The sequence below is a fragment of the Hermetia illucens genome, chromosome 3 (assembly GCF_905115235.1).
Source record: "Hermetia illucens chromosome 3, iHerIll2.2.curated.20191125, whole genome shotgun sequence".
NCBI lineage: Eukaryota > Metazoa > Arthropoda > Insecta > Diptera > Stratiomyidae > Hermetia > Hermetia illucens.
Genome location: NC_051851.1, coordinates 37,184,753 through 37,207,868, shown reverse-complemented (window position 1 = coordinate 37,207,868; position 23,116 = coordinate 37,184,753). Strand labels below are relative to the sequence as shown.

General features: G+C 42.6%; 1 protein-coding gene across 1 annotated transcript in view; it reads right to left on the bottom strand.

Moving 5' to 3' along the window:
- Nucleotides 1-23,116, bottom strand: part of LOC119651295 (acetylcholinesterase) — a 220,905-nt gene that overhangs the window by 5,692 nt on the left and 192,097 nt on the right. Inside the window, exon 9 of the mRNA XM_038054816.1 lies at nt 17,393-17,568. Within this exon, the coding sequence (XP_037910744.1) occupies nt 17,393-17,568 (176 nt within the window). The remainder of the gene's footprint in view (nt 1-17,392; nt 17,569-23,116) is intronic.

The following is a 23,116-nucleotide window of genomic DNA, read 5'->3' as shown; positions in this document are numbered from 1 at the left end:
CACGGATCACTTTCTCGAGGGCCAGGTTAAAGAGGACGCATGATAGGGCATCGCCTTATCGTAGACCGTTGTTGATGTCGAATGGTCTTGAGAGTGATCCTGCTGCTTTTATCTAGCCTCGCACAGTGGTTAGGGCCAACCTACTCAGTCTTATTAATTTCGTCGAGATACCGAATTCTCTCATGGCCGTGTACAGTTTTACCCTGGCTATGCTATCATAGGCGGCTTTAAAGTTGATGAATAGAGGGTGCAACTGTTGTCCATATTCCAACAGTTTTTCCATCGCTTGCCGCAGAGAGATAATCTGATCTGTTGCTGATTTGCCTGGAGTGAAGCCTCTTTGGTATGGGCCGATGATGTTCTGGGTGTATGGGGCTATCCGGCCTAGCAAGATAGCAGAGAATATCTTATAGATGGCACTCAGCAACGTGATACCTCTATAATTGCTGCACTGTGTGATATCTCCCTTTTTATGTATGAGACAGATAATGCCTCGTTGCCAATCGTCAGGCACTGATTCGCTGTCCCATACCTTGAGCACAAGTTGATGAACCACTTGGCGTAACTGATCACCTCCATATTTAATTAATTCGGCTGTAATTCCATCGGCTCCTGGCGACTTATGACTTTTAAGCCGATGAATTGCACGGACTGTTTCTCCTATACTTGGTGGTAGCAGTTTTTGTCCGTCGTCTTCAGTTGGCGGGACCTCCAACTCGCCGATGTTCTGGTTGTTCAGTAGCTCACCAAAGTACTGAACCCATCGCTCCAATATGCCCATTCTGTCGGAAATCAGATTTCCCTCTTTGTCTCGGCAGGATGAGCATCGTGGTGTATAAGGCTTCATCCTGCTGCCTTGTTGGTAACTCTTCCGCCTTTTGTGCCTGGTGCGTTTGCTCCCTGTACTTTTCTAGTTCACAGACTTGTTGGTTCTCCCAGGCTTCCTTTTTCCATCTGTGAAGTCGCTTTTCCGCTCGACGGAGTTCATGGTAAGTCTCTGCGCGTGCCCGCGTTCTTTGAGAATGCAGCATTACTCGGTATGCGGCATTCTTCCGTTCCGTTGCTAGCTTACATTCATCGTCAAACCAGCCGTTCCGACTCTTTTTGCGGCTGGGGCCAACTATCTTTGTGGCCGTCTCAATGATAACGTTCTTCAGGTGGTTGTGAAGATCATTTGTTGATGCTTCATCTCCAGGACTTCTGTTGACTGCGGTTATTGCGGCATCCATTTCCCTCTTATAGGTGTCGCGGATGGCTGTGTTTGTGGATTAGAGAAATAACCTCTCGTATGTCATTAGTGTTCCATGGGTCCCTTCCATACCCTCATCAGAATCGTGGCCTGCTTTGAACTTCTTCCGACGTTAACATGCTCTTGTACTCAGACTTCATCTTCTCTGAAGCTGAGTAACCTCTTTTCTTTCAGCACTTTTCCGAAGTAACTAAAATCAAAAGGTAAGTGTCCTGCGGCACTTTATCTTTTCATGACACGATAACATTTATACTACCTTGATCAAAAGATCAGGACTTTTTTCAGGAAATTCAAAATAAAATATTATTCGTCAAAATCGATAATCTCCCTTTTGAAGTAATTTTCATCGGTTGCATTCCATGCCATGTAATTCTGCAAATTTTCTGATTAAGACAATATACATATGTTCTTGTCGACTCATTTATAAAGTAAAGGGATTCACACAATTTTTCCAAGTTATATCTTTTTTTCTTTGCCCCATTTATTTTTAATTGAGGCTGTGTTACGGTTTCGGTATCATCATCATCATATCATAATGTATAGAGGGAATAAGGTAACGGCAGCTGTATGAGTATAAAGGCAAACATAAAAAGGGTTCAGCCAATATTTGATCCCGAACACAGAATTAAGGTTATTAGCTTAGATATCTCAGAATCTTAATTGGCCCTATAGATATAGTAAACTACTTTAGACCACATTCCTATTATGTGATATAAAGAAGATGCCAAAGGTTGAACAGGTTCCAAATATACTCTATTTTACTTAGAAAATAACCTTCAGCTAATCGGCCTTTAAAATGAAGAAGCATTCTATTGATCCCCTCATAAATTTATTATCTCAAACCATCTTGGGAAGTTAGTGATTTCGCTGTATCGTTATTTTTAAAATACGCAATACTCCTCACGCTAAATTTGCAACAAAGCTAACTCCTTCAAATCTGGGGTTTAATTCTGACAAAGTGAAAATCAAATTAGCCAAATTGGTCAACTAACATTTTTTAATTCGATCAATATTGTCGAAATCGGTTTGATTTATTCCTGCAGCACAAGTCATCATGCGAATAAAGGCGGATCATCATTATATTTATCTGAAGTTTATACTAATGAAGAAACTAAGCATGTTTATGCAAATATTGCCAAATTGAATAGGATTAAAAGTTCGTCATTAAGATATCATTTCGAAGTAGGAAAAACAATTTACATGCAAAGTCTTTCAACGAATTCGCGAACCAAAATCATTTATAGATTATTCTCAATAAATTAATAACACATTCCAACAGTTCAAGCCCAAGAGACACTTTAAGGTACGCGTCCAATCCATTAAAGATTTAGTTTTGCCCGATGAGCGATATTTCCAAGGCACGGAGCGGCCAAACTGTCTTGAGGTGAGGAGCATCATCTCGTCGGTTATATAATAGGTTGTCCAACCTGCTATAAGTTCCACTGACTGTTAATTATATTAACACGGACGAGGGACACCTGAGAATTGTTCTTGGTGAGAAAGGAAAGAAGAAACATTCACTTCGTCGGAAATGCCAATGTAAGGTAATTTGAATTAATTATGACTAATATATCTACAGATATATGTCTAAGACGTAGGTTTTAGGCAATATTGAATTCGTTTCGCTTAAGTAATTTCTAAATTATGCAAATTGGGGCCAGATCAGAGTGAATTCAAGCAGAATAGACAACAAGCTTTGTTACCACGTGTTTGGAATTAACAGTTAAATCATCAACCTGGATAGACATTTAGGCGCTATATGGTGCTGTCGTGGTCCAAAGTTACCTGATGGGGCCAAGTATCGAAAGGAGAATTCCATTCAGTTCAAAAGAGAATACGAAAATGTATTACTAAATATGTATTATGTATTGCACAATTATTGGGATCTTCAATAGAAGAGTTTCAGGATTTGTTTTTGTACAATAGATATTCTGGACTAGTTAGTGGGATTATAAATTTTTTACAAACATCTCTTTAACTCCATCAAAGATTGCCCCAAGTCTTATGGAAGATAACGAAGGAGTAAGGCATTATATTTTCAATCACCGATGTCATTGTCGTTCACAACTCTACGGGGGAGAGTGCAGAGTGGTACGAACCCTCGAAACCTGCTCCGGGTGTGATACCAAAATCATAACTGGAGAAGTTAACAGCCAAATAGGGACAGAGTCCGTATGCGGACGATACAATGATTCCTATAGTTTGCATAAAATTTATAATAATAGCATATGCGAGGAACCAACAGAGCTTTTTCAGATCTCTCAACGAGTCCCAACAGAGCGTCCAGACAATACAGTTCTCGGTGACGGAAGCGAAAGAGTATTGGAGTCGACTTTGGGGGTAACCCGCCCAGCATGGTGAGCATGTTGAGTGAAACACCTTGCATGAATTTTGCGGATGTTACCGAAGAAGAAGTTCGACGAACCATAGACAGCTCGAAGAACTGGAGGGGCCCAGGTCTGGATCGGGTGCAGAATTTCTGGTATAAGAAATTTACCAGCGTACACAGTCGGTTCACACACAGCATAAATCAGGTCATGAGTCGGCCGGAGGAATTTCCACCCTTCCTCACTGTGGGGGTTACCTTCCGCAGACACAAGACCGATTACTTGCTTACCAACCCTCTACAAATTCATAACGTCCATCATTAGTGGAAGGGTCAATGCGTACCTCGAGACCAACAACATTCTGTCCGAGGAGCAGAAGGGTTGCCGAGTTGGGTCAAGGGGTTGCAAAGAGCAACTCATTATAGACTCGGCAGTTGTATGACAAGCACCTAGATGCCAAAGAAACCTCTTTCGTTGCTATATCGATAATTCCAAGACTTTCGACAGCGTTTCGTATACCTGGCTAATCGATGTCCTACACCTGTATCGTATTGATCACAAACTAATGAAGTTTTTGGCGACAGTCATGAAATGGGGAAGGGTGGCACACCACTTTATCAGTGCTTTCATCTGAGGGTGCCAATACCTCAAAGCCCATTCGTGCACGGAGAGACATCTTCCAGGTGGATTCTTTGATTCCCCTTTGATTTTGAATGACATTGAACTGGATGATGCTAGCGGGCATGGTTTTGCAATGAAGTATGGCCTACGTGCTAAGTGCTTCACTGGCTTATGCATTCGGAATATTGCCGTCGACGAAGACCGATTTGGAAAACGTGCAGCGGGGGATACGGACAACTATGTCCAAATTCCGAATGCATCATCCAAACTCTGCCGTGGAGCGGATGAACTTGCCTCGTGACATCGGAGGTAGGGACGTGGTTGACGTGGCGGCGTAACATCATTGCCAAGTCGACTGGCTGCGCGCTTATTTTTATAGCAATGAGCAGGCGAGTCCCTTGGATGCGGTTGTCTATAAAGCAGACTATATGCTGATTCCACTTAACTTGAAGGATCAATCTTTCAATCCTCTGAGTAGAGTGAAGTCAGACCACGAGCGGATCGTTGAATGGAAATCCATGCACGGTAAACACGTGAATCGTCTTTAAAAGCTATTTATCGCCATCATGTGTGCCATTCAGGATGGCGTGGTCCCCATCCGAGCTTATAAAAAGCTCATCATGAAAGAACGGGTGGAGAACGATCAGTGCAGAATGTGTAGTTCGCTGTTAGACACGTTGGACCATCTAATTTCTGGCTGCATAGTGCTGTATGTAAGGTAATCCATCAAAACCTTGCATACAAGCATGGGCTGATCACGGGAAGATGTCCGGTTTACCGATATGACGCGAAAGCAGTACTTGATAATTCTGCTTACAGCATGTATTGGGACCAGCAAGTTCTAACTGATCACCATATTCCACATAATAAGCCTGATGTACTGTTAGTTGAAGAGACGGGTCGCTTCGCATATATAATTGATGTTGCTATCACCCATAATAGCAACATTGAACGGAAATACGTGAAATTTGGCGTCTCAAACGGGTGGTTGTAGTTCCCATAATATTGTCAGCTACAGATGCACCTAAATCCCTCACAACTTCCCTTGATGTCCTGGGACTCTCACACAGTCTGGTTCAAACCGTGCAGAAATACACCATTCTGCATACATGCTCGATGTTGCGGGGAGTTCGCGACGGATTCTCCCATTGACCTATTACCGGCCACTACCACCAGCACCTCTTTATAATTTAAGTAGGTACGATCGACGGAGCCTAAATGCTTGGCACTTAGCGCTAGTATTAGGTAAAATTCGGCATCTGCTGAGATTGTGACAACTCGGAAATAATAATAATCATTGGCGCAATAATCCAATTGGATCAGGGCCTTGAAGTGTGTTAGAGCACTTCATTTAAGACCATAACGGTACACTACAGGATTAGAGTACTCTTTAGGGGGGGGGGGCTGGCTCGCCCTAGATTATTACCCTGATTTGACTGAGGTACTCATTCACAGCTGAGTCGGCTGGTATCCAACGTCCAATCACGATACAGTGAGATTTGAACCATGACCGTTGGTACGCCGCTTGTGCTCTAACCACTCAGCTATGGACTGCGGACTATCCAACTAACAGTCTCAGATGAAATAGTTCGAAAAGTAGCTGATCTACGCGGAAACAGATCTACAAATAAACTTGGGTTAACTCGAATCAATATCTCGTTGGGATGCGCTCTGGACCCAAATATTGATATCACCTCAAATCCCCTCTGATAATTAGATGAGAGTGAATCCATCCACAACAAAGCCGTAACATCTATATGAGAGGATAGCGCAACAACTATAACTCTTAGAGGTCCAGGAGACGATCATTATTATTCTGTTAAGGGAAAGTCGCACCGCGTCCTTGAAGAACTATTGTGCCCCTTTTACTGGTTATAGTGTACCTGTTGATCATAGTATCTCGAGCAGGCCTGTAACCGTTAGGAACTTAAGTATGTTCCCTACTTCCAGATGTTTCAGCTTTGCATCTGGTATTAAGTGTTCTGCCAGATATCTCAACCTACTCTGCACAAGTGCAGGACGTGCATAGAGGTTTCGTCCTCCTCCTCACAGAACCTGCAGGCAGTGTCCGTAGATATCCCTAGCTTCCTTAGGTGATAGTTCAGCCGACAATGACCAGTGAGAATTCCCACAATGATTCGGAGGTTCTTTTTGGTGAGGTTTAAGCAATCCTTTGTGCGCATGGGTTCGTATCCCCCAATAAGCACCCTGGACTGCTCCAACCCTGGTAGGCCCGCCCAATATAGTTCCCTCAACCGTTTCTCTTCGTTTCTTAGATTCATAGCCATGAAACCGTTTCCGATTCCACAGAAGGGTTCTGGCCCGTGTAAAGGCATTCCTGCTCCCTTCTTGGCTAGTTCATCCGCTGCCTCATTGCCTTCCAACCCAGCATGGCCTGGAACCCAAAGTATCCAGACCTTGTTAGACGAGCCGAGTGTATTCAGTCTCTCAAGGCATTCCCATACCAGTTTAGAGTTCACCTGGACCTAAGTGCCTTGATCGCTGCTTGGCTATCGGTGAGAATAGATATGTTCTATCCCCTGTAGTTCCTTTGCAGATTAAAGGAGGCACATTTCTCTATGGCGTAAATTTCCGCCTGGAATATGCTAGTGTACCTGCCCATTGGCTGAAAGTACATTTTCCTTGGACCAATGACACCGGCACCCGCTCCCTCTGCTGTGAGGGATCCGTCAGTGTACCAAGTAATCAGTTGCTGGTTTAAGCCGTATGTCGCAGCCACGCTCTCCCAGTTTGCCTTGTTACTCCAACGTGTTTCAAACTTCTTATCGAAGTGAAACCTCGTTGTCATGTTGTCCCTCGGTATCAGTAATTCGGGATACCGCCTAGAAAGGATATCAATCTTCCTTCGATTTAGGCAGCTCCCCGCCTCACTCATACTACCGGCCATCCTGAATATTGATCTCCTTGGCTGCATCTGTATGTGCAGATGGAGAGGGTTTAATCCCAGAAGGACCTCCAGGGATGCCGTTGGGCATGTGCTCATTGCCCCACTGATACACACGCAAGCCAGCCTTTAGAGCTTATGTAATTCCCTGGCTTGTGTGCTGAGTTCGGTTCTTTGTGCCCAGATTACCGCTCCATAGGTAATCATTGGCCTTACTATTGCAGTATATATCCAAAGTAGTATCTTCGGGCTGCAACCCCATTTTTTTCCTGCTATGGATCTGCAAGTCATCAGAGCCCTCGTGGCTTTTCGACAAGTGTTTCCGACATGTGTCTTCCAGAGTAATTTTTTGGAGGAGACGATTGGTCTACAAATAATCTTCAGAACTACGTCAAAAGTGTTATTTGACCCCAGTGCGCAAATAAAAATCGGAAAGCCTGAGGAAGGGCAATGTAGTAATCCCAAAGAACCCGAGCAACTGCAGTGACTCGTCACAACTTGCGTCGAGCGAAAAAGCTGTAATAACGAACAGGTCTATTGTCCAAATGCCACCACCACCAAAAATGGATGAAACGGTCCGTACATTTCATTGGCTTAAGGCCCTCACCCCTTATATTTCACCCATTGTCAGAAATAAGATCAGTTTCGAAAAGTACTAATTGATCCCTTTCAGCTGATACCCCTCATCACCATACTCGATGCAGAAAAATCTACAACCCCTTCCGAATGTATGGGAACCCCCCTCAAACTCAATACAAAATAGTGCCACTAGATGCCATATGAAAAGGGCTTCTCGCCAAATTTCGTGACAACTGGTTCAGCCGTTCCCGAGTAAATCGGATGTGACAGACAGGCAGATAGACATTGAATTGATTTTAGTAAGGCCTTAAAAAGAGGGTATCATACAGGGCAGCGTTTATAAGGGTATCACCATCCGCTATATGGGTGTCAGGGGTTTCTCCGACCTAGCACGACACGCTCAAACTAAGACTAGATTAAAGCTGCGAGATCAATCCTTTCCATAACCTACAGTTTAAAACAAGGGGATGTCGTATCATGCATCCTTTTTAACCTGATCTTCGAAAAAGTGATTTGAGATGATGATGTGAATGCCAAGGGCACTATTCTCTTCAAGTTCACCCAGCTGCTGGCCTATGTTGAGAGTAGCAACTTTATGGGGGGAACAAGGCGAGATGCCTTCATCTAGTTGGGGGCGTGTTTCAGCTTACAAAACTGTTTCCCTCGAATCGTCTCACCATAGGATCAAAGTTCTTACTCTACAAGAGAATCATCTTGCCAGTTCTCGTGTATTCCGTGAAGACTTGGGTTCTTAACAAGTAATATTTCGAATTCTTATGAATATCGAAATATTGGACATCAGCAGCAAAACCAAACACCGGCTGCTGCGCCGTTGATGATGATGCTATTATCAAGAAAGCCCTTAGTGAAGTAATATAGTGGACTCTGAAGGGAACACCTTTGTACTCTAGGTATCAGGTTGTTTCTGGCGACCACCGCAAAGAGGATTTTCTTAACCTGGGTGTCGGTTTCTGTACAATACTATGCACCATCAAAGATTTACGATATAGAGAAGGATTATTTCTACTAGCAATTATCCACAGTTCAGAAGACGCATTCTAAAGGTGGTCTGAATACCAAGATGGGCTCTGAGAACACCTTGTTCGGACATGTGATGAGGAAGAATCGTCTTGCCGACAGTAATCATCATTTTGTCATTGGCACAATGTTCGTGCACAGAGCCTGTCATAAGGTCAGTCGGGTTTCAACTGATACCGTGCGAGAAATCAAATTGACCACTTTGTGGTCAGTAGTAAGTATGACCCAGTTTTCGCTCGACAGTAGGAAAGCTACTTTCCTGATCGGACGGCAGGTTACTCAGTATACCCAACTGAGAATATCGATGAACATTGGGCCGCCATTAAAAATGTTTTTTTCTCGGGTGTTGTGCAGGTCGTTGGCCATGTCCCGAAGAGGCGTTACAAGATCTGACTGATTTCGGAGTAGCGGAAGCGGATCAATGAACAGAAGGTATTGAAGGTTAAACTGACTGCTTCGAGTGATGACGAGCGTGAAGCGTTCGAACTCCGATACCGAGCAAAATGCCAGCGTAGTGTACGCCGTGACAAGAGAGAATTTGCTATTGCGCTGGTCAAGGAAGCGGAAGATGCCGCAAATCGCAATGACTTCAGGAATTACAAAAAACCTTAGATGTGATCGCAAATCTTTCGATGGTCCTGTGAAGGACGTCAACGGCCGACTTCTCATCCACGATAATGAACAATTGAAGAGATGAAAAGAGCACTTCAAAATGGTTCTTAACCGCATTACATTCGGCGGGGTTCCTCGTTTTCTGGATGAAATGGTTAGTCACCGTAACTTGCAAATATGGCCTCCAAGCAGAAGAGAACTTGTGGCGCAGCGGGGCTAGCAACAACAAATTTATTTCGAATGTTGTTAATTCGATTGACAGTGGCCACCACCGGTGTTCGCCGTGACGGAGTAGGCGTTGATTTTTCGAAATGAAAAATAATTGAATTTGAGAAATGAATGGTGACAATTAATTTCTAAGTTAAGTAAAGAAAGGATTAAAAAGTTGTGAAGTTTTTGTTAGCTTTATATTTTAAATTATGAAATTAAATAAAGTTTTTATGTTTGACTTCCCTGTGTGGTTTTAATCCATAAAAAACAAATTGTAGCCTTTATAAAAGGGCTTTGCGAAATCTAACAGCGTGCTACGATCGAAGGCATATTTAACGCTACCAAGCTGTACTCCTGAGGAAATGGTTTGACGAACCGCGTTGCGTTAAAGACTTGCGGAAAGCTCAAGATCTACTCAAAATTGGTGACCCCGACGTGATCCACGCGTACTTTTTGAAGAAGTATTCCACCCCTACTTGGGACTTGTAGTATCAGCTGCAAATAACTCTACCACTGACCATTCATTGGATATGTCAGAAGACAACTTCTGATCCGTTATATTCAGCTACCATGGGCCTCAATCGATTTTGGAGTATGGCAAGATTCATTCGGTTTGAAGATGCGAATATGTTAATCGTAAAGCTCGTACCAAATAAGACAAAGCAGCTCCTATTCGCGATATATGCTCTATATTGAATATTAACTTATCAACGCGGATTGACAGTCGATGATCAGCTTTATCCATACAGAAGGCGAAGTAGATTCACTCATTATATACCATCAAAGCCATCAAAGTATGGTGGACATGCAATGCAGAAAATTTATATTCCTTAAATTGACAAATTTACACCGGAAAATTTACGGGTACCGCGAAGTAAATCAAGGCAAAAGAGTGGTAAAAGTTTTAGTCGAACCATATAAAGAATCCGGAATAAATATCTGGATGGATAATTTCTTTACCAGTCTTCCTTTTGCGAAGCATTTATTGTTAGGACTTTGAAAAAAGAAATCAAAATCATATTCCAGTGGAGATAGAGATGATGATGAAAATTTCATGGTGCTAGAATGAACTTAAGGGGGATTTTGCAGCCAATTACTAAAAATTACAGTAAAGTACTATTCATCAACATCAACGGCGCAACAATCGGTATGCGGTCTAGGCCTGCCTTAATAGGAAACTCCAGACATCCCGGTTTTGCACCGAGGTCCACCAATTCGATATTCCGAAAAGCTGTCTGGCGTCCTGATCTACGCCATCGCTCCATCTCAGACAGGGTCTGCCTCGCCTTCTTTTTCTACCAAAAATATTTCCCTTATAGACTTTCCGGGCTGGATCATCCTCATCCATACGGATTAAGTGACTTAGGACTTGTGGTGCAATGATGTATTCATTGGGCCTGTCGTCCGTCCCGTACCAAAGAGCTCTGTACGACGCCCATCTTTGCTCTCCCGAAACCAGCTCCCGGACGTTGCATAATTTCCTGAATGGCCTGCTCGCCGCACGGCCATATCGCTGCTTTACCGATCCCTGGTCCAGACACCAGCACCGTAGTTGCGATAGGGTTCACAAATAATGGCAACGTCGATTCCTTTCTCTCGAATGGTCTGTTAGCCAATAATTTCAAAATTGTTGGCTTTGCACTGGCAAACAAACAACCTTCAAATTTCATCTATAATGCAAAAATGTTCTGGAAAACAGGGCAGATTCGTCATTATGCAAAGTTCAGGAAGGAGGATATTCGTGAGAACTGCGTAGTTAGCCCATGCTACGAATCTATAAAATTTCTATTATGACGCCAATGACGCCAGAAGCATCACCTGAAAATCCACTGTTTGATAAACAAGCATTCGATTTCCGCGGACAATCAGCTCGTGATGAATTTCTCTATAAATTATGAAACGCATTTGGCGGTGACGAAAATGAATGTTCAAATGAACCGGACAATAAACCTTTCTAAGAAGTTTTCTTCCAAAACATCCGTTCCAAAAACGTGAGCATCACAACATGTTTGGCTTAAAGTTGAGTTTATTGTTCAGCAAAGTTGCAGTTACTCAGGTGAACGTGTTAATCAATTTATTGCCATTATTACCGCCATAAACTCCAATACCAAACAAACTACCTAACAGTGCCAACTTGACTAATCTAGACCATTATTTCTTGGAATCCCATATGTTTGTCTGGGAATACATATGATGATGTCTCTATTCCCCAGATGATGGTAGCAAATAAAAATATCTTCACCACTCAAGATGTCTAGTTGCGATTTCTTTGAACTTTCAAGACCTCTTTCCAGGGGTTTACATACCGACGTACATTCAAAATATTGGTTTTTGGTTCTGAAGCACGTGAAATAAATTTTGCTATATGCAGAGACGAGAATAAACACTGTAAACCGCGGCGGCAATTAGCGTTTATTTGTGGGGATTAGGAGCAAAAATACCCAAATCTCATTCATATTCTCTATTCCAGCTAAAGATTGTATTTGACGACATGTTTTCAAAAATTTGGATTGCACAGGTGTGATTTCCTATGAACCATTAATCCCGGTCGACTGCTGCTTCCTACTGTTTGTAAACATGTTTTCCGGACTCATTTCGTCATTTTATGATGAATGGTCAGGTTGTGTTGTATATTTTTGGCAGCAAATCAATCTAAAGATATTATATTAGAGGGTATTCGCACGGGCTAGTTTTTGGAAATTTGGCGCTTCGTATTTCTTGGGAAAAGTAAATTTTGTGGCGCAGAAGGAAACGTATGGTAAAGATTGACTTGTTTTTATGTTTGAAAGTTTGCGAGATGGGATTTTATTATTATTATTTCGGATGCCTCAAATAAAAAAAAAAGTTTATCCAAAAACATCAATATATGATGGAGAAAAATATAGTATTAACTCCGCATTTACAGTATCTATCAAGAAATGTTTACCAACAACGTAGTTAGACAGAGATTGGAGATCTCATACATACGGCTTTGTAGATTGGCTCACGAATATATTATATTATATTATCTTAGAATTATAATTTTGAAAATTGTAGCAGCAAAACTAGGAGACAGCATTTATTTATCGGAAATTCTATTCCATTCATTGAACAACACAAATGGACAAACAGAGAATGCACATATACCCCTCGAGGGTGCTTAAACGATCCTTGAAAAGTCAACGCAGATAAGAAAATATGATCGGGTAATATGTTCGGCTGGACAATAATGTAGAACAATTCAGGAATCCGGGAGCTGGATGCTTCAAGTACGAAAGGTTTTGTGTATTTCTTAGTACGTGGCACGTAATATATGCACATATCATGTGAAAGTATCCACTTTCGGGTGAGATTGAAGCAACAACGTATTATAACTTTGTTAGTAATGGTGCGATTTCCCCCAAGCCTGGCAAGATCATGCTCTATATTATAGCTTACATAACTGCATTTCGCGATTCTAGGATGAACTTAAGGGGGTTTTGCAGCCAATTAATAAAAATTATAGTAATATACTATTATTAACTTTATTTGAACAGATATCAGTATAGAAGGTATTTCGGTGCCCAGCCTCTTGATTTTTATTTCAGATTTTTCGGTTGGGTAGTTTCTAAGAACAGCTCCCTTAAAGAAATGATCACTCTCAACTCTCCGTACTATCCACCTTTTTAACAAATGTCAAAACAAAGACCGGCTTTGGAAAGTACTAACCGAGACCTTTCATTTGATACCCGACATGGCTATATTTGTGGAAAAAAAACTACACCCTCTTTTGCCTGTATGGGGACCCCCCTTAGATTAGACGTAAAAGGATGTAACTCTCTCTCTATATACGTGAGTGTTCATAGTTCCCACCTTTCCACCGAATTTTGTGTCAATCGCTATAACGGTCTCCGAGAAAAATGCGTGTGACGGACTGGCAGACAGACAGTTTTACAGAAAACCTTAAAAAATAAGCTGGTCCCTTTTCTACTATTTATTAAAGGCAGGTCCCAAAAGCCAGGCCTTGCATTTCGTACTTTCAACTTTATAATATTGTATTAATACCAAGAACGGTACACCAAACCTGTACTGCGTAAATTTTAACGTGACGCATCTAAACCTATTCGAGGCGGACAAGTTTGCCAAGTTGTGCGGATCATGCATTGCAGCGTAAGAGGAATGAAAGAAGCTTGTGTTGCTGGTGATTGGTAAACATGCAGGCGAGGCATTCCAGCCCCACTATGTAAAAAGGGCCTGGAAGGCATTTTGTTACTTGATTTCTATAAAGTGATCTCAACATTGAATTGGCTGAGAATGCATCAAATTTGGCCACCTGAAATCAAATTGGGAAATCACTATCGACTATATTCTCATAAGACGCCAACATTTTACCACTGTCACTGATTGCAAAGTCGTTCCCTATGAGACCATCACACCTCAACATCGGCCGTTGATTGCCGTCCTGCGAATTAAGCCACCGATAAAACAGCGTGAGGGACGCACTGGCCCGCCGCACATTAAATGGTGGCGATTTGGTGAGAAGAAAGAAGAAACAGTCTCACTCATACGATTGCCGACCATTACGAATTTGGAAGAATCATAGAACCAAATGAAAGACACGATCCACAAAGCGGCCTCTGCAACCCTCGGGGTCACCAAGCCGGGTAAGCGGTACATCAACCGAGATACTTGGCTTTGGAATGATGATGTTGAAATGAAGATCCGTGAAAAGAAACGCCTCTACCACAAATTTCTCGACGATAAAACGCCTGCTAATTGGAAAATTTATAAGAATGCCAACCGGGAAGCAAAGAAAGCGATCGCTGCCACCCGAGCAAACCATTTCAAAAATCTTTACGATAAACTGGACATTCGGGATGGCGAGAGAGATCTGTATCGGCTTGCTAAAAGCCGTAATGAACGCACACAGGATATCTAACACTTCTGTTGCGTTAATGAGAAGAACGGTACTTTGCTTACTGATCGTCGATCCGCGACGGATGGATGGCGAGAATACTTCGAGCAGATTTCAACTGAAGAATTTGCTCATCCCCCACTTCCACAATCATTGCCGACATTTGGAGCAGTTCCACCAGTCAGCGCAACTGAAGTCGAGGAGGCAATAAAACAAATGAAATCTGGGAAAGCAACAGGACCTGACGACATCGCATCTGAACTCTGGAAAGCGAAGAGCTGGGACCCAACACTGTGGCTCTGTGAATTCTTTAACCGGGTTATTCAGGAAGGAAGAACACCATCTGACTAGCAAGAAAGTACCACTGTTCCAATATGGAAAAAAAGGTAGTCCAGCAGAATGTTCAACTAACCGTCCGATCCGGTTACTTTCCCATACGATGAAGATTTTTGAACGCATTCTTGATAACCGTATTCGCGAAGTCGTTGAAATAACCGTGAATCAAGCCGGATTTGTCAAGAACTGCGGAACTACTGACGCAACACACGCTGCGCGGTTACTCATGGAGAAACACCGTGAGAAGCATCGCCCTCTTTACATTGCATTTCTGGATCTAGAGAAAGCGTTTGACCGTGTACCACACGAACTCATCTGGTATGCTTTACGACAACACTTCGTGCCAGAAGAACTCGTACGTTGGGTTCAATTGCTCTACCATGATCCGAAAAGTAAAGTTCGAAGTATGGCGGGTGTATCAAAACCGCTTCGTGTTTCTGTTGGAGTACATCAAGGAAGTGCCCTCTCACCACTCCTTTTTGTTCTTGTCCAACGTCCCATATATCCAACGTCCAGCGCCCTACACACTGCTTTATGGAGATGATGTTTTCCTAGCATCTGATAGGAAAAATGATCTCGAGCAACTTGTTCAAAAATGGAATGATCGCCTCATGCAACACGGTCTCAGATTTAATTTAAACAAAACTGAATTTTTGACGACCGATCGTCATGAAACAGGCACAATCACTGTCAGCGGCAGTGATCTGCCCAGAACTGAGCGATTTAAATACCTCGGGTCAACGCTATCAGCCAATGGAGAACTGCGTTATGAAATTGCTTGACGCATTAACGCAACCTGGATGAAGTTGCGTTCCACAACTGGAGTTCTTTGTGATCGACGTATCAACGAACGTCTCAAAGCTAAAATTTACCGCAATGTCGTCCGTCCAGTCGCTCTCTATGGTCCTGAGTGTTGGCCGACTATAAAAGACAATGAACGGCGTCTTGCGGTAATGGACACGAAGATGTTACGTTGGACTAGTGGCGTCACACGTTTAGATCACATTCGAAATGAGGATATACGCGATCGTTATGGGGTTGCACCGATCGTGGAAAAGTTGCGAGAGAGGCGTCTTCGATGGTATGGTCACGCAATACGTGCAAACGAGAATTCACTTGCCAAGATTGGTCTGAGCATCGAAGTCGATGGTAAACGATCAAAATGCAGACCTAAACAACGGTGGCTTGATACGCTAGATGGGGATTTGAAAGCCTCGAGATTGCACCCAGACCAGGCATTCGATAGAGCCAAATGGCGAAGCCGATCACGACGAGCCGACCCTGTTTGTGAACGGGACAAAGGCTGAAGAAAAAGAAGAACAAGAAGACTATCAACGACTTGTATCCTCAGTTAACTTGTTATTTTTTCTTTTTTGGACACTTACCCGGTTATTTTTTGACACTGATTGCGAATTCCACCGTCTTCACAAGTATAATCAGGGCTATATATTATGTTCACTATTATGACACATCACACACTATATTAAACAACGGAAATCGGAAGAAACGCTTCAGGTATGAAAGGTTTTGTTTATTGCTTATATAAGCATATTTAAGTAGAAATTTGTCCCATTTGTACCTAACTCATGCATGCAAATGACAACTTTGACCTATTATAACTTTGTTAGTAATAGTGCGATTTCCACCAAATTTGGTAGCATCATGCTCTATGGTATAATCTATATTACTGCAAGTCGATGATTCAAGGATAAATTTAAAGGTAATACCCAATTAATTTCTAGAAAATATATTTATAATTAATATGGTAAAATATGCTGTTATAACTTTATTTAAACAGATATCCGTATTTTCATGTCTAGATACTATGTGCCCATGCACACTATGGTATGTTTCTTTTCAGATATTTGGGTTGGGTAGTTTTTGAAAACGCGTCTGCCCTTTGTAACTAATGTCAAAACTAATATCGGTTTCGGAAAGTACTAATCGAGACCTTTTATTTGATATCCCACATGACTATACTTAGTGAAAAAGTCCCCCCCCCCTTCAAATTCAACGTGGCGCTATGTTTCATGTGATGGAATTCACAGGTCCCATCTTTCTACAGAATTTCGTATCAATAGGAGTAACCGTTTCTGAGATATAAGGCTGACAGGCATACAGACAGACAGACAGACTATAAAGCGATTTCTATGAGGTTTTATTTTACACAAAACTTTAAGTACCTTCTCCTTATCTTACACAAATTTTTTTATTGTGCATATGCATACGTATATATTTCGAGAGGTTGGCTATATACTGACGAAGGAAGTAAGTAGCTCCCGTTTGATTTGGAAAACCACGAGCAGAACTATAAAGTCAAAAAAAGATCAATAAACATTCAATAAAACATAGCAAACGCATCATCTGCTAGTGTGATATAGGCGCGTCGAATGAAGAAGTTGTTAAAATTAATTTTAATGCTATCGCGAACAATCTGATCCTTCAGTTCCCTTTTGTTTTTTCAATTCAAATTCAGAAGTAACTCAGACCAACATAAATCTACTCCAACATAAATAATAGGGCAATTGTATACCATTTTGCGTTTATTTGGTTATTTTACCGACTATCAGTTACGAGAATTTTATCGCAATGAGAGTCTGCACAAAAAGTAAACACCCTATTCCAACTGCAGAATTACTTACCAGCCCAACTTCTCAGTCTCGGAAGATAATCATTCCAAAATGCGCATGCAGTCGCCATTGGTCCTCGTCCAAACTTTTCAACTTTCTTATTTTCCTCGCCTTCCGCATTAAAAATGTAGTAAATTGGATTTTCTTTATTATATACCGGCCACAGTTCGCCATCTATCATTGGTTTCCTGAAAGTAAATATAAAGATAGCTAAGACAAATGTTGATAAGCTTTTTCGAAATTGAATATTGTTTGTAAGTAAAAGCTTAAAATAATTTCGAAAAGAAAGTTTGAAAGTAAGTTAAGCTTTGAGCTTACTTAGGACGTTCCGACTTCACTTGTAACTTCACTTGTGTCATCATACGAAGAACGACGAAGGCGGCGCGAGATCTTCGCCAGTATATTAATGAAGGCAAGACTAAATATATGGTGGCAATGTCAGCGTCAAAAACGAAAGAAGCAACAATATCAAATCGCACTGGTCAAACGGGAATAATAAAGATAAGAGACTACAACTTTGGGACAGTTAATCATTTCTCCTATCTGGAGTCGAAAATCACAACCGATAGCGGCTACGACCATGAAATCCGATCACAGTTGTTGGCAGCTATCTGACCCTATTTCAACTTATAAAAACTGTTCCGCTCGACACGCCTCGCTATATGGTCAAAGCTCGTACTCCACAGGGGGACTTACTTTCTCAGCAAGAAAAATTGCGAGAATTCTAGTCGGAAGAGACTTAGTTTAACGTCAAGGCACTCGAGGAACACAGATTTTGGAGATGGCAGGACCCATGACAGGACCCATTGTCCTAAATATCGGTAGAACTCCGACATTCCGACGTCCTGGTTGCAAGGGCGCTATCCCTGATGTGACTTTTGCTACGGAGTCGTTAGTCTCAGCAGTGCAACGATGGAAGGTACTGGAAGATTTCACGGGCAGTGATCATCAGTACATTTCCTTCAAAGTGAGAAACGGCTCTTCCCAATGTTCTGCCGTCCGGCAAGCACTTACAGGGTGGAACATCGGGAAAATCGATGAGGCAAAATTTGTCGAACCTCTCTCAAGAGGGGTAAATGAGAGACAAGACCCAGGTGGAGACAAAAGAACTTCAACTGAATTGCTAGTTCATTCAATAATAAGCCTTATTACCACAGCCTGCAATGCATCGGGTCCCAAAAGGAAACTGCATCCTGGAAAATTATCCGTGTACTGGTGGACCGCCGAAATTGCAAGGCTACCGAGAAATTACCTCAGACTTCGCCGGATTGTTCAACGCGCAAAAAGCCAAGACGAGGTGACACTTAGAACCGCAGAGTATAAGAGTGGGAAAAAGGAACTTCGCTATGAAATCAACAAGCAGGCACTCTGCTGGCAGGAGCTAATCAACGACGTAAACAGACAGCCATAAGCTAATTTCCAAAAAAAAAAAAACTCACTGCCCATCGGCCGCCCTATTCTATGGAAGCAGTTAAGATGGAAGAAATCGTGTAGGCCCTTTTTCCTGTCCACCCAATCTGAAGTGACGCTATCAATAAAGGAGTGAGTACTAAAGAATGCTAACCCTTCACTGCAAAGGAACTAGAGCAGGCGATCCGGTCCATGAAGGACAAAAGAGCACTAGGACCGGACGGTATTCCCAGTGAAGTTTTGAAACTTAAATTTATATTTACAAGCCGATCTTGCTACTCGACGCATTTAACGCACGCTTGACGGGGAATGTTTTGCCCTCCCGCTGGAAGTCTGCGAGACTTGTGCTGCTAAGCAAGGGCAAAGGCGATCCAGAGGCGCCGTCAGTGTATCGTCCACTCAGTATGTTCGACATAGCTGGCAAGCTGCTTGAGAAGCTCTTCAAGTCACGACTGACGCACGCAATATGTGCTACGGGAGACTTCTTACCAACAGAATATAGTTTTAGAGCGGGGCGAACCACAATTGATGCGATTGAGGAGGTGGTCAAAAAAACTTACTGAGGCATATGTTATGATATGATTGATGATGATTGATATGATTCTAGCTTCATGCCGGTGACACTACTTTAGGAAAGGCGTAGCAACTTCAGCCGAGGGTAGTTTCTGCGCTTTTGTCCAATGGAACTACTGTGTTTATCAACAGGGGGTTCTAGGACATAGTTAGATTTTGGCCCGAAACTGCAGCTTGTACTAATCTCTATGTAACCAAAGGTTATGTTTGTACATAATAAAAAAGATTAATAACGAACTATCTATAACAGACGAGGTTCTCCTTTTAATTTAAGAGCAATGACAGTACGGAGTAAAACCCAAATGTGGCTACCCGTACCGAAGCTAGCAAAATCTGCACTTTGGAAAAGAGGTCTCAATGTACATTCACTTAACACACACAGTCGTGACTGTCGGCGAGTGGCGCTCCTTGTGACTCTCGACGTAAGAAACGCCTTTAATTCTGTGAGCTGGTACGACATGCTTGAGGCATTGGAGAATCGTTTCCATACTCCAGGCTATTGCGGATGTTGAGGGACTATTTAAAGGATCGTGCCCTATTCTACGAGATCCGGAAAAGACAGCGCAAAATTAAGTAACATCGGAGGCGGCTGAGAGATCTATCCTTGGTTCGGACCTTTGGAACGCCTTATACGATAGCTTTTTACGACTCGAGATGCCTGATGAATCGCGGTTACCGCACGCACGGTTAAGCAAGCTCAGCGCACACTAGGAATGTTGATGCGGCGAGTAAGTAGATGGGTGACTGAGCATGGATTCTTCCTAGCTCTGGAGAAAACTAAAGTCGTTATGCTGACCAAGGAGAGGATTCCCACAGTCCTCTCTACTCAGGTTGATGAAGCCATGGCTTTGACGAAGCTGGCAGTGAAATACTTCGGAATTATGATAGACACGAAGATGAGCTTCTTCGAGTACATTCTAGCCGCAGACAAGACTGCGGCTAGAATGTTCTCAATTTGCCGGCTGAAGTCCAAAGTTGGAGGTCCCTTATCCAGCAGGCGTCGCCTGGTGATGAGCGCGGTTCGGTCCCTCCTCCTTTGCGGTTCTGAAATATGGGCTCTTACCGGCACACAATCGGGAAATCACGATCGTCTGACTGTATTTATTGTAAAGACATGATGATGATGCCTGCCAAACCTTTTTCTTCTGCAGGATGGAAGAGTGTCTTGGGTCCTCGGGCACCATAATTGAGGCTAAGCTGTAGAGCGAAGACACGTGGAGCCCAGTGGCACGTTACACTTAAGGCAATCTTAAGACGAACAAGTCGGGAAACCGGAAGCTAGGCGCTTCGAGTATGAAAGGTTTTGTTTGCTTCTTGTGTGAGTATATTTGAGTGTAGAACTATCCCATTTGTACGTAGCCCGTTATGTATCTGCATTTAGTATGTCAGATTTAGTACTTCGGGTTGTAAATTTACACGGTGAAGACAACTTTGAGCTACTGTAACTTTGTTGCTAATAATATGATTTTGATCAAACTTGGGGATAATATGCTTCATATTATAATATATTTTATATTACTACCAACTTTTATAACTCAGAGATAAACTTAAGCGAGGTTTTACTCAATTTTGGTGCTATTGCCTAAGGCTGGCAAACCTCCAGGGGGATCGTCCTTCTATAGACCCATATGGCTTCTAGAAACTATGGGGAAAATGTTGGAGCGGGCCATTTATAATAGATTACTTCCAGTCGTCGAGAGCCAAGGGAGCCTTTCAGATAGGCAGTATGGGTTACGTAAAGCCAAATCAACCATTGATGCCATCAAAATGGTTGCTGGCTTGGCCGAACATGCAATTCACGGAAAAGGTTGCACCAGCAAATATTATGTGGTGGTGATCCTGGATGTGAGGAATGCATTCAACTCGGCCAATTGGAACCTTATACGAAAGTCTCTAGCGACGATTGGTGTTCCCACCTACTTCGCCACTATTATCGATGGCTACTTGAAAGAGGTGGCACTCTGGTATTATACCGATGATGGATCCAAAGAGTACGTTGTCTCCGCATGTGTCCCACAGGGCTCTGTACTGGGCCCACTACTGTGGAACATCATTTATAATGATCTACTTAACCTTCCGGTTCCGGAGGAGGCCACGGTGGTGGGTTACGCCGATGATATAGCACTGGTTCTGGTCGCAAAGCATCTCGACGATGCTGAGTTGTACTCAAGCGAAGCAATCAGTGTTGTTAAGGCTTGGTTAGAGAGTGCTGGGCTGGCACTAGCGGAGGAAAAGACGGAAGCGGTCCTCATCACTAAGGGCCGCAAAAGAAATTACGCCTGCATTAGAATCGGGAATCGTATCATCACTTCCAAGCCGGCCATCAATATACTTGGGGGTGATGATAGACGGAGGACTTAATTTTAAGCAGCACTTAGAGCATACTTGTAAAAGAGCATAAACCACGAGTATGGCTCTGGCAAGGATGATGCCGAACGAAGGAGGACCGCGGTGAAGGGGGTGGTGAGCTTTATCATGCTGTATGCAGTCCCAGTTTGGGGAAAAGCACTGCAGGCTTTAGGCAATACACATAAACTGAGTACGGTTTACAGAAGAACATCATTAAGGGTGTATTGTGCCTTCAGGACCGTCTCAGAGAATTCAGCGTTCGTCATCTCGGAAACGATGCCGATTGACATCTTGGCAACCGACATGATGTACATTTATAACACCAGGTCCATCTCTCCCTTATCTCAGGACAAAAAAGCCGAAAGGGAGACATCCATAAGCAGATGGCAACAGCGATGGGACCAGTCAGAAAAGGGTCGTTGGACTTACAAAAATTACAAATTACAAAAATCCCACATTGCAAACAAAACCTTAAAAATGGAGAGATGCATAGGGGAGATACCAGAGTAGTTAAGGCTCCCTGAATCCACGGGGTTTTGCTCCTATACTGAATGGGCCTGGCCTGAGGTAATGGGTCAAACGGTTCCGGGTCAGAGCCCTGGAAGCTCCGGGGAGTGTTTTAACCGCTAGTCTGCTGAGACCGTAGTCCGGCACTTTATGGGCAAATGCATTTCAAGTCCCTACTCCCAAAAAAAGAGAGAGAGAGAAGAGTACTCTCCCGAGTCACAATTTTTCATCGCTCAGGCCCAGTATGTCCAGCTTATTTCGTTGGAATCTGTCTCTCGACGACCTTCGATACCATTGTCGAGGAGCATGCGTATATTCCAAGAACCAATCATGGTCCGTTATTAAGGGGTAACAGTAAAGTTTCAAAATTTGCGAGTTTTCTATCCCGTTTAGTCGCCTGTTTAGCTAAACAGGGAGAGCTTTCAGTGTATTCTTAGGCTCCAACTCTCAGGCCATTAAAACCATTGAGAAACCTACTTTACAAACAGACATCATATATTAGATATTCGTCGGTAATATCTCTAAAATTTGTTAATTATTTTGTTTATTAAATAACATTCAAAACAAAGACAACGTTACAAATTTCCATTTTAAAAGTCTAGAATAAAATACCAACGACTACATCTTCATCAAAGCAACTCCAAGCATTTATCGAACTTCAGCTGTTCGGAATTAAGAAGTTAAGGATCAAGGAAGTGAAAGCCAAAAGAAGATAAAGCTATTTATCTATTCAGTGGATGTTTACAGTCGGATTACAGTTTTGCTATGGCAGCTTTTGCAGTGGGTGAGGGAAGAATTTATAAAATAGACAACCGCAGTTGTGTTGCTCTAAATTTAGAGGACTCGCTCTGTTTCCTGGCATCTGCTCCATAAACGGAGGAAGACATTGGAATTTGC